Source organism: Fringilla coelebs (genome assembly GCF_963513975.1).
Source record: "Fringilla coelebs genome assembly, chromosome: 29".
NCBI lineage: Eukaryota > Metazoa > Chordata > Aves > Passeriformes > Fringillidae > Fringilla > Fringilla coelebs.
This window is the reverse complement of record NC_140055.1, coordinates 1,636,873-1,651,307: the sequence shown is the minus strand read 5'-3', so window position 1 is coordinate 1,651,307 and position 14,435 is coordinate 1,636,873. Positions and strand designations below refer to the sequence as shown.

The 14,435-nt window shown below is 64.3% G+C and overlaps 2 protein-coding genes across 3 annotated transcripts in view; one reads left to right on the top strand and one right to left on the bottom strand.

The window, feature by feature from the left end:
* The window catches only part of S100A10 (S100 calcium binding protein A10), a 109,427-nt gene that overhangs the window by 62,936 nt on the left and 32,056 nt on the right, over positions 1 to 14,435 (bottom strand). The window lies entirely within an intron of this gene.
* Positions 2,367 to 14,431, top strand: ARHGAP30 (Rho GTPase activating protein 30; the record flags this gene model as incomplete). The annotated part of the gene is made up of 13 exons (XM_084222959.1): positions 2,367 to 2,469; positions 4,828 to 4,972; positions 5,053 to 5,135; positions 5,236 to 5,343; positions 6,474 to 6,601; positions 7,741 to 7,876; positions 8,525 to 8,625; positions 8,744 to 8,818; positions 9,537 to 9,926; positions 10,366 to 10,748; positions 11,344 to 12,036; positions 12,241 to 12,428; positions 14,164 to 14,431. Exons 3-13 carry the CDS (start codon positions 5,071 to 5,073, stop codon positions 14,429 to 14,431), a joined length of 2,535 nt encoding a protein of 844 aa, XP_084079085.1. The 5' UTR covers positions 2,367 to 2,469; positions 4,828 to 4,972; positions 5,053 to 5,070.

Here is a 14,435-nt window from a genome sequence, read left to right as displayed (position 1 = left end):
GGTAACGTGCAGTTGGCACAGGTGACACGGGGGTGACACACGGGTGACATGGGGTGACACGGGGGTGGCACTGCGGGCCGGGGGTGCAGGTGAGCTGACGGGGGGCAGGGGGGTGTGCAAGGATGTCCCCAGGTGTGCCCAGATGTCCCCAAGTGTCCCCAGGGGATTCCAGGTGTGGCCAAATGCCCCCAGGTGTGCCTCAGTGATTCCAGGTGTGACAGGCACATGGGCCTGTCCCTGTCCCCGGGCGTGTCCCTTGCACACTCAAGTGTCCCCAAGAAGTGTCCCTTGCACACTCACAGGTCCCCTGTCCCCAGGGCGTGCCCCTCACACACTCAGGTGTCCCCAAGAAGTGTCCCTTGCACACTCACACGTCCCCTGGCCGTGTCCCTCACACACTCAGGTGTCCCCATGGCATGTCTCTTGCACACACAAATGTCCCCAGGCCATGCCCCTCACACACTCAGGTGTCCCCAGGCCGTGTCTCTTGCACACTCACAGGTCCCCTGTCCCCAGGGCGTGCCCCTTGCACACACAGGTGTCCCCAGGACGTGTCCCTCACACACTCAGGTGTCCCCAGGGCATGCCCCTCACACACTCAGGTGTCCCCAGGGCATGCCCCTCACACACTCCCATGTCCCCTGTCCCCAAGTCATGTCCCTCACACACTCAGGTGTCCCCAAGAAGTGTCCCTTGCACACTCACAGGTCCCCTGTCCCCAAGGCGTGTCCCTTGCACACTCAGGTGTCCCCAGGGCATGGCCCTCACACACTCAGGTGTCCCCAGGGCATGTCCCTCACACACTCAGGTGTCCCCAGGCCTTGTCCCTCACACACTCAGGTGTCCCCAGGCCATGCCCCTCACACACTCAGGTGTCCCCAGGACGTGTCCCTCGCACACTCACAGGTCCCCTGTCCCCAGGGCGTGTCCCTCACACACTCAGGTGTCCCCAGGGCATGGCCCTCACACACTCAGGTGTCCCCAGGGCATGCCCTTCACACACTCAGGTGTCCCCAGGGCCTGTCCCTCACACACTCACAGGTCCCCTGTCCCCAGGGCGTGCCCCTTGCACACGCGTGTGCGCAGGCGTCCCCGCCCTCGCTGTGGTTTCGCGGCCGCGGGGAGCAGGAAGCGCCTCGAGCGCGGCCTCCGCCTTCCTGCCACCCCCACGGGGACAGCGCCGGGACCCCCCTGGCGTGGCCCCCGCGTCCCCGGCCGTGTCCCCCGCGCCGTCCCCGGCCGTGTCCCTGTCCCCATGTCCCTGGCGCTCAAGGCCCGGCAGCGGGCGAGGCGCAAGGGCGGCTCCCGGGAGCGGCTCTTCGGCTGCGACCTCTGCGAGCATCTCCAGCGCTCGGGGCAGGACGGTGAGTGCCACCTCCCTGCCCACCCCCCGAGCCCCCCGGGGGACACCAGGGCCACCGGGGCCACCGACGGAAACGGGGAAGGGGCCCCGGAGGGGACTCGGAGGGGACTTGCGCCACTCGTTGCGTCACCGGGGCTCCAGGAAGCGTCGCGGCCACCGAGGCTGGGCCGGGATTTGGGGGGGTTGGAGCTCGGTGGGGCTCCAATCTCAGGGGGGTTGGGCCTGAGGGGTGGGGGGCTCTGTTCCTTGGGGCTGGTGGCTCCATCCCCACGGATTTGGTGGCCCTGTTCCTTGGGATTTGGTGGCCTCATCCCCACGGATTTGGTGGCTCCATCCCTGTGGATTTGGTGGCTCCATCCTTTGGGATTTGGTGGCGTCATCCCCACGGATTTGGTGGCCCTGTTCCTTGGGATTTGGTGGCATCATCCCTGTGGAATTGGTGGCCTCAGCGCCGTAGATTTGGTGGCTCCATCCCCTCAGATTTGGTGGCCCTGTTCCTCGGGATTTGGTGGCCCTGTTCCTCGGGATTTGGTGGCCTGATCCCTGTGGATTTGGTGGCCTCATCCTCCACAGATTTGGTGGCTCCATCCTTTGGGATTTGGTGGCCTCATCCCTGTGGATTTGGTGGCCTGATCCCTGTGGATTTGGCGGCTCCATCCTTTGGGATTTGGTGACCCTGTCCTTCTGGAGTTGGCGGCTCCATCCATTGGAATGTGGGGGCCTCATCCCTCGGGAACCAGTGGCCCTGTGGGATCTGGGATCAGTGGGATCCCGTGGGATATAGGATCAGTGGTACCCCATGGGGCTGGGCTCAGTGGGATCCCATGGGATCAGGGATCAGTGGGATCCTGTGGGATCAGGGCTCAGTTGGATCCCGTGGGATCAGCGATCAATGGGATCCCGTGGGATCAGCGATCAATGGGATCCAATGGGATCAGCGATCAATGGGATCCCGTGGGATGGGTCTAACCGGGACCCCGCGGGGCCGGGCGGTGCCCCGCAGTGCCGCAGGTGCTCCGGAGCTGCACGGAGTTCGTGGAGCAGCACGGGGTGGTCGATGGCATCTACCGCCTGTCCGGGGTGTCCTCCAACACCCAGCGGCTGCGGTCAGCGCGGCGGGGACGGGAACCGGGACGGGGACGGGATCGGGGTGGGATCAGGGATGGGAATGGGGACGGGATCAGGGTGGGATCGGGGTGGGATCAGGGATGGGAATGGGGATGGGATCAGGGTGGGATCAGGGATGGGATTGGGGAAGGGAACGGGATTGGGTTGGGATGGGATCAGTGGGATTGGGATGGGATGGGACTGGGGACGGGATCAGGGATGGGATTGGGGATGGGACGGGATTGGGGAGATGATTGGGATGGGATTGGGGACGGGACGGGATTGGGTTGGGATAGGATTGGGGACGGGATCAATGGGATGGGAATGGGGACAGGAACGGGATTGGGATGGGATGGGATCAGTGGGATTAGGATGGGATGGGATCAATGGGACGGGATGGGAACAATGGGATGAGATTGATGGGATAGGGATGGGATCAATGGGATGGGATCGATGGGATCAGTGGGATGGGAATGGGGAAGAGAATGGGATTGGGATGGGATGGGATTGGGATGGGATGGGATCAATGGGGTGGGAATGGGATGGGATTGTGGTTGGGATCAGGATCGGGATCAGAATGGGGATGAGATGGGATTGGATTGGGGCAGGAATGAGGACAGGACAGGGGATGGGATTGGGGACAGGATGGGACAGGATGGGATGGAATGGGATTGGGGCAGGAATGGGGACAGGGCAGGGATTGGGACGGGAATGGATGGGGTGGGGATGGGGCAGGGATCGGGATCAGGATGGGATTGGGAGTGGGATGGGACTGGGTGGGAACAGGGCGGGATCGGGACAGGGACGGATGCGGGGATCAGGATTGGGGTGGGAACAGGGCTGGGAATGGGGATCCGGATGAGGACGGAGTGGGGAGCGGGGCGGGATGGGGAGATGGGATGGGATCTATGGGATCAGTGGGATGGGGGTGGAGTCTGGAGGATGCCGGGACTGAGAGAGAGGGAGGGGACAGGAATGGGATGAGACAAGGTGGGAGCGGGGATGGGACCGGACTTGGGCTGACCTCCCCTCCCCCCTCCCCCCGGCCCCTTCCCTTCCCCCATCCCGCTCCAGCCCCTCTTCCCCCGCTCCTTTCCTTCCCTTTTTCCCTCTTTTTTGCTTTTGGGGTTTTCCCTGCCCCTTCTCTTTCACTTTCCCCGGGGAAGTTTTCCCCTCCTCTGCTTCTTCCCCTGAGCGCTTCTCTCCCCTGTTCCTGGGGGAACCCAGAATTGCCCGGACCCCCATCCCATATTCAAATATCCCAAATCCCCATGCCAGGCAGGAGTTCAAGGCGCAGCGCCAATCCCAATTCCAAATCCCAACCCCAAACCACAAACCCCAAATCCCAATCCCAAACCCCAAATCCCATTCCAGGCAGGAGTTTGAGGTGTAGCACAGTCTGGATGCCAAGGCCATGTCCTCAATCCCATATCCCAAACCCCCAATCCCAGACCCCAAATCCCAATCCCAAACCCCAATTGCAATCCCAACCCCAAATCTCGATCCCAATCCCAATCTCGATCCCAATCCCAATCCCAATCCCAAATCTCGATCCCAATCCCCAATCCCAATCCCAAACCCCAAATCCCAACCCCAAACCCCAATCCCACACCCCAGGCAGGAGTTCGAGGCGCAGCCCAGACCCTGATCCCGATCCCAATCCCAATCCCAAATCTCGATCCCAATCCCAATCCTAATCCCAAACCCCAATCCTAATCCCAATCCCAATCCCAAATCCCAAACCCCAATCCCAATCCCAACCCCACACCGCAGGCAGGAGTTCGAGGCGCAGCGCAGCCCGGACCCTGATCCTGATCCCAATCCCGATCCCAATCCCAATCCCAAATCCCCAAACCCCAATCCCAACCCCAATCCCAACCCCAATCCCACCCCAGGCAGGAGTTCGAGGCGCAGCGCAGCCCAGACCCTGATCCCAACCCCAAACCCCAAATCCCCATATCCCAATCCCTAACCCCAATCCCCAATCCCAATCCCAATCCCAACCCCAATCCCAACCCACACCCCAGGCAGGAGTTCGAGGCGCAGCGCAGCCCGGACCCTGATCCTGATCCCAATCCCGATCCCAATCCCAATCCCAAATCCCAAACCCCAATCCCAATCCCAACCCCACACCGCAGGCAGGAGTTCGAGGCGCAGCGCAGCCCGGACCCTGATCCTGATCCCAATCCCGATCCCAATCCCAAATCCCAAACCCCAAATCCCAAACCCCAAACCCCAAACCCCAATCCCGATCCCAATCCCACACCCCAGGCAGGAGTTTGAGGCGCAGCGCAGCCCGGACCCTGATCCCAATCCCAAATCCCAATCCCAATCCCGATCCCAACCCCACACCCCAGGCAGGAGTTCGAGGCGCAGCGCAGCCCGGACCTGTCGCGGGACGTTTACCTGCAGGACGTTCACTGCGTCAGCTCCCTGTGCAAGGCCTACTGCCGCGAGCTGCCCAACCCCCTGCTCACCTACCAGCTCTACGACAAGTTCGCCGTGAGTCCCTGTCCCCAGCTGTCCCCAGCTGTCCCCAGCTGTCCCTCGGTGTCCCCAGAGTCACGGCGCTGTCCCCGCAGGACGCCGTGGCCATCCAGATGGAGGAGGCGCGGCTGGTGAAGATCAAGGAGGTGCTGAAGGAGCTGCCGGCGCCTCACTACAGGTGAAGGGGGTGGGGACATTGTCCCCCGGGCGGGCGGTGTCCCCCGGGCGGTGTCCCCCGGTGGCACTGAGGGGTGGCACTGAGGGTGGCGCTGTCGCAGGACGCTGGAGTTCCTGATGCGGCACCTGCTGCGCATGGCGGCGCACAGCGGGCGCACCAACATGCACGCGAGGAACCTGGCCATCGTCTGGGCGCCCAACCTGCTGCGGTGGGTGACACTGTCACTGTCACCTGTCACCTGTCACCTGTCACCTGTCACTGCCACTGTCACCTGTCACTGCCACTGTCCCCTGTCACCGTCACCTGTTGCTGTCAGCCCAGTCACCTGTGCCAGCCTCGTCACTGTCACCCCTGCCACCCCTGTCACCACTGTCACAGTCAGCCCTGTCACTCTCACCTGTCACTATCACCCTCAGTCCTGTCACCCTCAGCCCTGTCACACTCGGCTCTGTCACTGTCACCTATCACTGTCACCATCAGTCCGGTCACTGCCAGCCCTGTCATTGTCACTCCTGTCACCCTCAGCCCCATCACCCTCTGCCCTGCTTGTCCCCTCACCCTGAGCTGACCCCTCTGTCCCCTCACCCCTCGGTGACCCCGCTGTCCCTTCACCCCGTGGTGGCTCCGCTGTCCCCTCGCCCCTTGGTGATCCCGCTGTCCCCTGCTGTCCCCTCGCCCCTCGGTGACCCCGCTGTCCCCTCGGAGACCCCGCTGTCCCCTCGGAGACCCCACTGTCCCCTCGGTGACCCCGCTGTCCCTGCTGTCCCCTCGCCCCTCGGTGACCCTGCTGTCCCCTCGGTGACCCTGCTGTCCCCTCGGTGACCCCACTGTCCCTGCTGTCCCCTCACCCTGAGCTGTCCCTGCTGTCCCCTCACCCTTCTGTGTCCCTGCTGTCCCCTCGGTGACCCCGCTGTCCCTGCTGTCCCCTCACCCCTCGGTGTCCCCGCTGTCCCTTGGTGTCCCCGCTGTCCCTCGGTGACCCCGCTGTCCCCTCAGTGACCCCGCTGTCCCCGCTGTCCCTCGGTGACCCCGCTGTCCCCTCGGTGACCCTGCTGTCCCCCGCTGTCCCTCGGTGTCCCCGCTGTGCCTTGGTGACCCTGCTGTCCCTCGGTGACCCCGCTGTCCCTCGGTGACCCCGCTGTCCCTTCGGTGTCCCCACTGTCCCTCGGTGTCCCTGCTGTCCCCGCTGTGCCTTGGTGACCCTGCTGTCCCCTCAGTGACCCCGCTGTCCCTCGGTGACCCCGCTGTCCCCGTGGTGACCCCGCTGTCCCTGCTGTCCCCTCACCCCTCGGTGACCCCGCTGTCCCTCGGTGACCCCGCTGTCCCCGCTGTCCCCAGCTCCAGGGACATCGAGGCCTCGGGGTTCAACGGCACGGCGGCGTTCATGGAGGTGCGCGTGCAGTCCATCGTGGTGGAGTTCATCCTCACCCACGTGGAGCAGCTCTTCGGGGACGCGCCGCTGCCAGGCAGGGACAGCGGGGGACAGCGGGGGGACAGTGCGGGACAGTGCGGGGACAGCGTGGGGACAGCGCAGGGACAGGGCGGGGACAGCGGGGGGACAGAGTGGGACAGCGCGGGGAGAGTGTGGGGACAGAGCGGGGACAGCGGGGGGACAGAGTGGGGACAGAGCGGGGACAGTGTGGGGACAGCGGGGGACACTGCGGGGACAGCGTGGGACAGCGGGGAGAGCGCGGGGACACTGCGGGGACACTGCGGGGACACTGCGGGGACAGCGGGGAAACAGCGCGGGGACACTGAGGGGACAGCGGGGGGACACTGCGGGGACAGAGCAGAGACAGTGCGGGGACAGTGCGGGGACAGCGGGGAAACAGCGGGGGAACAGAGCGGGGACAGTGCGGGGACACTGCGGGGACACTGAGGGGACAGCGCGGGGACAGGGCAGGGACAGCGGGGGGACAGTGCGGGGACAGCGCGGGGACAGAGCGGGGACATCGTTTGGGGGTCCCCATGTGGGGAGTTCCCCCATCACTCCCCGATCCGGGGGGACACCGACGCTCCATTCTTGGGGTCTCCAGGGTGGGAATGTCCCCTGACCTTGGGTGGGGTCCCAAGGGGACATTGAGACCCCATTTTTGGGGGCCTCCAAAGTGGAGGTCCCTGAGGTGGCCCTGTCCCATTTGGGTCCCTGAGGTGGCCCTGTCCCGCTCCCAGGTGGGGACTGTCCCCGTTTCACTCTCTGATCCCATTTTGGGGTCCCATGTTGGGGTCTCTGAGGTGACCCTGTCCCGTTTGGGTCCCTGAGGTGGCCCTGTCCCATTTTGGGGTCCCTGAGGTGGCCCTGTCCCATTTTGGGGTCCCTGAGGTGGCCCTGTCCCATTTTGGGGTCCCTAAGGTGGCCCTGTCCCATTATGGGGTCCCTGAGGTGGCCCTGTCCCGTTCTGGGTCCCTGAGGTGGCCCTGTCCCGTTCCCAGGTGGGGACTGTCCCCGTGTCACTCTCTGATCCCGTTTTGGGGTCTCTGGGGTGACGCTGTCCCGTTTTGGGGTCCCTGAGGTGGCCCTGTCCCGTTTGGGGTCCCTGAGGTGACACAGTCCCATTTTGGGGTCCCATTTCGGGGTCCCTGAGGTGGCCCTGTCCCCTCCCAGGTGGGGACTGTCCCCGTCGCTCGCTGCTCCTGCCCGGGGCCGTGCCCCCCCTGCACGTCCCGGCCGCGCTCAGCCAGGGGGACGGCCCCCCCCAGATGCGGCCCTACCACACCATCATCGAGCTCGGCGAGCACAGGTACGGCCACCTGGGGCCACCTGGGCGCAGGTGACACCCCCGCCCCGCCCCGGGGACCCTCAGGGACCCCCAAATCCCAGGCCTGGCTCAGGTGGTCCCAAGTCACTGCCCCGAGTGGCCCCAGGTGTGCCAGGGTGTGCTCAGGTGTCCCCCAGGTGTGCCCAGGTGAGTCCCAGGTGCCTCCAGATATGCTCCAGGTGTATCCCAGGTATGCCCAGGTGTATCCCAGGTGTACCCAGGTGTGCTCCAGGTGTCTCCCAGGTGCCCCCAGGTGTCTCCCAGGTGCCCCCAGGTGCCCCCACGTGTCCCCAGGTGCCCCCAGATGTGCTCCAGGTGTATCCCAGGTGAATCCCAGGTGCCCCCAGGTGTGCCCAGGTGTATCCCAAGTGTATCCAGGTGTATCCCAGGTGCCCCCAGGTGTGCCCAGGTGTATCCCAGGTGCCCCCAGGTGTCTCCCAGGTGCCCCCAGGTGTATCCCAGGTGCCCCCAGGTGTGCCCAGGTGTATCCCTGGTGCCCCCAGGTGTATCCCAGGTGCCCCCAGGTGTATCCCAGGTGCCCCCAGGTGTATCCCAGGTGCCCCCAGGTGTGCCCAGGTGTATCCCAGGTGCCCCCAGGTGTGCCCAGGTGTATCCCAGGTGTCTCCACAGGAGCAAGGGCTCCCTCAAGGCCAAGAAGTGGAGATCCATCTTCAACCTGGGCCGCTCCGGGCACGAGGCCAAGCGGAAATCGGGGAAGGCTGAGGAGAAAGGTGGGAACTGGGGGGGCTGCCATGGACTGGGGGGACGGGGGGTGCCCAAATCCCCCCAGAATCCCCCTGAAATCTCCCCGAACTCCCCCCAAATCCCCTTCTCCCGCCCCATTCCCAGACAAGTGCGGGAAGGTCACCCTGCGGCCGGCCAAGAGCATGGACTCGCTCAGCTCCGGCCCCTGCGGCCCGTCCGGTGAGAAACGTCCACAGGGACTGTCCCTCTGTCCCTGGGGACTGTCCCTCTGTCCCTGGGGACTGTCCCTCTGTCCTTGGGGATTGTCCCTCTGTCCCTGGGGATTGTTTCTCTGTCCCTGGGGACTGTCCCTCTGTCCACAGGGACTGTCCCTCTGTCCCTGGGGATTGTCTCTCTGTCCCTGGGGACTGTCCTTCTGTCCACAGGGACTGTCCCTCTGTCCCTGGGGACTGTCCCTCTGTCCCTGGGGATTGTCTCTCTGTCCACAGGGACTGTCCCTCTGTCCCTGGGGATTGTCCTTCTGTCCCTGGGGATTGTCCCTCTGTCCACAGGGACTGTCCCTCTGTTCCTGGGGACTGTCCCTCTGCCCCTGGGGATTGTCCCTCTGTCCACAGGGACTGTCCCTCTGTCCCTGGGGACAGTCCCTGTGTCCCTGGGGATTGTCCCTCTGTCCCCATGGGATTGTCCCTCTGTCCCTGGGGATTGTCCCTGTGTCCCTGGAGATTGTCCCTCTGTCCCTGGGGATTGTCCCTCTGTCCACAGGGACCGTCCCTCTGTCCCTGGGGATTGTCCCTCTGTCCCTGGAGATTGTCCCTCTATCCCTGGGGATTGTCCCTCTGTCCCCACACCCCGGGATCCTCCCCATACCCCGTGATTCCCCCCGCACCCCCGGGACCCCCGGGACCCCCGGCCCCGCTCGGGACTCGCCCCTCCGCAGGCCCGGAGGCGGCGCGGCTGCTGCCGAAGCTGTCGGTGAAGCTGCGGCCGCAGCGGCAGCACAGCTCGGACGCGGCCCCCGCGGCCCCGGAGCCGCCCCCGGAGCTGGACGAGAGCCTGGAGGAGTCGCTGGAAGGGGCGGCCGAGAGCAGCACCAAGTCGGAGCCCACCACCCCCAAAGCCCCCCGGGCGGGGCCGGGGGTCGGCGGCCGCTCCCGCGCCGAGAAATGCGCGGGGCTCCACATCTCGGGCCCCTTCTCGGTCACCGTCCCGTTCCACATCACCTCCAACCTGTCCCGCCTCACCCGCGGGCTCCCGTGTCCCGCGCTGGAACGGGAACAGAGCCCCGGCAGCCCCCCCGAGCCCGCCCGGGACCCCCGGCCCTGCTCCGGTGAGACCCCGCGGTGCGGGACCTCCGCGGGATCACGGGGACAACGGGAGCGGGGACAACGGGAGCGGGGACAACGGGAGCGGGGGGACAACCGGATACCGGGGACACCGGGATATAGGGGACACCGGGATAGGGGGGACACCGGGATAGAGGGGACGCCGAAATTAGGGGACACCGGGAGCAGGGACACCGGGGTAGAGGGGACACCGGGATTTAGGGGACACCGGGATAGAGGGGACAACAGGATCAGGAGGACACCGGGATAGAGAGGACACTGGGATAGAGGGGACACTGAGATCGGGAGACACCGGGATCGGGGGGACGCTGGAATTGGCAGAACACTGGGATCGGGAGACACCGGGATCGGGGGGACACCGGGATCGGGGGACGCCGGGATCGAGCGGGGGCCGGTACCGACCGCTCCCGGCGCTCCCCGCAGAAGATGCGGAGCAGACCCGGCTCTCCCTGGAGCTCCGCGACTCCTTCGCCTTCCTGGACGGCCCCGAGACGTGGCTGGAGGGCGGCGAGGACACGGAGGCGGCGGCGCGGAGCCCCGGCACCGGGGATGAGAGCCCCGACACCGGGGACGGGATCCCCGGGATCGGGGATGAGACCTTTAGGATCGAAGATGGGACCCTCGGGATCGAAGATGGGACCCTCGGGATCGAGGATGGGACCCCCGGGATCGAGGAATGGACACCCGGGATCGAGGAATGGACACCCGGGATCGAGGATGGAACCCCCGGGACCGGGGACGGGAGCCCCGGGACCGGGGACGGGTTCCCGGCCGTGGAGGAGGGGATGGAGAGCGGGTTCATGAACGTGAGCACCCGGCGGCATTCCCGGGATTTGGGGGCGGGGTGGGACCGGTGGAGGCGGGAGGAGGGGGTGGGATTAATGGGATTGGGATGGGATCGATGGGATGGGATTGATGGGATGGGATCAGCGGGATTAATGCGATCAATGGGATGGGATCAATGGGATCAATGGGTTCAATGGAACCAATGGGATTGATGGGATGGGATCAATGGGATCAATGGGATTGATGGGATGGGATCAATGGGATTGATGGGATTGATGGGATCGATGGGATGGGATCAATGGGATCAGTGGGATTGATGGGATGGGATCAATGGGATCAATGGGATTGATGGGATTGGGATGGGATCAATGGGATCAACAGGATCCATGGGACGGGATCAATGGTATGGGATCAATGGGATCAATGGGTTTGATGAGATGGGATCAATGGGATCAATGGGATTGATGGGATTGATGGGATTGGGATGGGATCAATGGGATTGATGGGATTGGGATGGGATCAATGGGATCAATGGGATGGACAGGGGCACACAGTGACCCCCCCTCCATCTCCCGGCCGTGCCTGGGGGTCCCACCCGTGTCCCCCGCCCCGCAGCCAGGTGAGCGCTGGGCGGAGCAGCCGGACAGTTACCTGTCCATCGAGGAGTGCACGGAGCAGGACATGTTCTTCCTGGCCCCCGGCGCCTCCGAGCCCGACTCCGAGCCCGACGAAACATTCCTGAGCGCCCACGACGAGCTCAGCCCCCTGGGGACCCCCGAGGGACCCCCGGGTGAGGGGACAGCCCTGGAGACCCTGGAGAACCCAGAGATCCTGGAGATCCCAAAAATCCTGGAGATCCCAGAGACCCCAAAAGTCCTGGAGATCCCAGAGATCCCAAAAATCCTGGAGATTCCAGAGATCCCGAAAATCCCGGAGATCCCAGAGACCCCAAAAATCCTGGAGATCCCAGAGACCCCAAAAATCCTGGAGATTCCAGAGATCCCGAAAATCCCGGAGATCCCAGAGACCCCAAAAATCCTGGAGATCCCAGATATTCCAGAGACCCCAGAAATCCCAAAAGTCCTGGAGGTCCCAGAGATCTCAGAGACCCCAAAAATCCTGGAGATCTCAGAGACCCCAAAAATCCTGGATATTCCAGAGATCCCAAAAATCTTGGAGATCGCAGATATTCCAGAGACCCCAGAAATCCCAAAAGTCCTGGAGATCCCAGAGACCCCAGAGATCCCGGAGACCCCAGAAATCCCAGAGATTCTGGCCCAAACACCCCCAGAAAACGATGATCCAGGAGTGGGGGACCCCCCCCAGCACCCCCATGGGGAGGGGGCTGCAGAGGGAGACCCCAGCCCCAGGGTGGGGGTGTGGGGTGAGGGAGGAGGGCTCGGGGGTCCCACTGGGAATGGGGGGGCGGATGGAGATGGGTCCCCGCCCCTCATCCTGGGGGAGGGGGATCCCTGGGATTTAGGGGGGTCTCCCCCAGCAGGGCCCCCCCAGGACGCCCCCGAGCCCCCAGCCCCGGGGTCTGTTCCCGGGGGGGTCCCAGATGGGGCTGATGTCACCCCCGGGACCACCCCGACCTCTCCCCCTGCCCCTGGAGCTCCCCCCAAAAACCTGGAGCTGACCCAGGACGAGCCCCCCAAAATCCTGGAGACCCCCAGGCCCTCGGAGCTGATCCAGGATGGGTCCCCAAAATTGATCCGGGATGAGCCCCCCAAAAACCTGGAGCTGATCTGGGATGAGCTCCCCGAATCCCTGCAGCTCCCAGGACCCCTGGAGCCCCCAAAATCCCTGGAGCCAATTTGGGATGAGCCCCCCAAATCCCTCAAACTGATCCAGGATGAGCCCCCCAAAATCTCAGAGCCCCCCCCATCCCCAGAGACCCCCAAACCCCCAAAGCCGATCTTGGATGAGTCCCCCAAAACCCTGGAGTGTTGTAGATCCCTGGAGCTGATCCAGGATGAGCCCCCCAAATCCCTGGAGCCGATCCTGGCCGAGTCCCCCAAATCCTGGAACATCCCTGGACCCCCAAAGCTGATCTGGGATGAGCCCCCCAGACCCCTGGAGCCGGTCCTGGCTGAGCCCCCCAAATCCTGGGACATCCCCAGACCCCTGGAGCTGGTCCTGGCCCAGCCCCCCAAATCCTGGGACACCCCCAGACCCCTGGAGCCGATCCTGGCCGAGCCCCCCAAATCCTGGAACACCCCCAGACCCCTGGAGCTGGTCCTGGCCGAGCCCCCCAAGTCCTGGGACCCCCCGGGACCCCCAAATTCGATCTGGGATGGGCGCCCCAAATCCCTGGAGCCAATCCTGGCTGAGCCCCCCAAATCCTGGGACCCCCCGGGACCCCCAAATCCGAGCCAGGACGGGCGCCCCAAATCCCTGGGGCCTCTCCCGGCCCCCTCGCGCAGCTCCCGTTGCCCCCTCCCCGTTTTGGGGGCACGGGTGCTGCTGGCCCGGGCCGTGCCCGTGGTGCCCCCCAAACCCCACTTTGCCCGCGCCCTCCCGGGACCCCCAGGACCCCCTCAAATCCCCCTGGGACCCCCCCAGATCCCGCTGGGAACCCCGAAAATTCCCCCAGGAGCCCCAAGGACCCCCCCAAATACCCCTGGGACGCCCCCAAATCTTCCCGGGACCCCCCCAGGTGCCCCCGGGACCCCCTGGCAGCCCTGGGGGGGGGCGAGCGCTGAGCGTGGGCAGGGCCCCCCCAGAGCAGAGTGCAAATAAACGATGATAAAGTGAGAATTAAATGATAATAATAAAAATAATTAGGTGAGAATTCCAGCATCAGGAATGCTGGTGGGTTGTTGGTGTTTATTCATAGATTTTATTTTATTTTTTAATTCTAATTTAATTTTGTATTTGAAAATTTTATATAATACCTTATTTGACTTTTGTTTTCATTTTTTCTTTTTATTTTAAAATTTATTTTAAAATGGTTTAAAAAATTATTTTTAGTTTAAATTTTTTTTTTAAATTTCTTTTTAAATTTAGAAACATTGGAGACATTGGACATGGGGACATGGGACATTTGGGGACATTTGGGGACATTGGGATATGGGGACATAGGGACATTTGGGGACATCGGGAGAGGGAGAAACGGGGGCATTGGGATAAGGGGATTTGGGGACATTTGGGGACACTGGGACAGGAGACCACGCGGCTGTGGGCACCTGGGCACACAGACACACAGGAACATGAGCACACAGGCCCACGGGGACAAGGGGACACCGAGGTGACGCTCAGGCCACACCAGGCCGGCCACAAACCCCGGCCTTTGTTTACACCGCCGCCATCTTTTCCACAACATGGCGGCGCCCTCAGCAGCCTCACCACGGGGGCAGCCCGGGCTCTCCGAGCGCATCCCCCAAAACCCCTCCGGTACCGACGGCTCGGGCGGGGATCCCTCCCCCTCGGCAGCGCCCGGCCCTGTCCCCGCGCCGCCATCGCGGCCCTCACCGAGCGCCGCCCTCTTCCAACATGGCGCCGCCCTCACCCAAGATGGCGGCGGGGCGGCGGAAGCGCCGCGCGCCTTCGCCGTCTAAGATGGCGCCGCCCGCGGCGCCGCGCGCTAAGATGGCGCCCGGCCGTGAGGGCGGCCCTGCCCGGCGCCAAGATGGCGGCGCGGCGCTGCGGCGCGGCGCCCCGGCCCAAGATGGCGGCGCGAAGCCGGGCCGGGGCCGCGTGAGGGG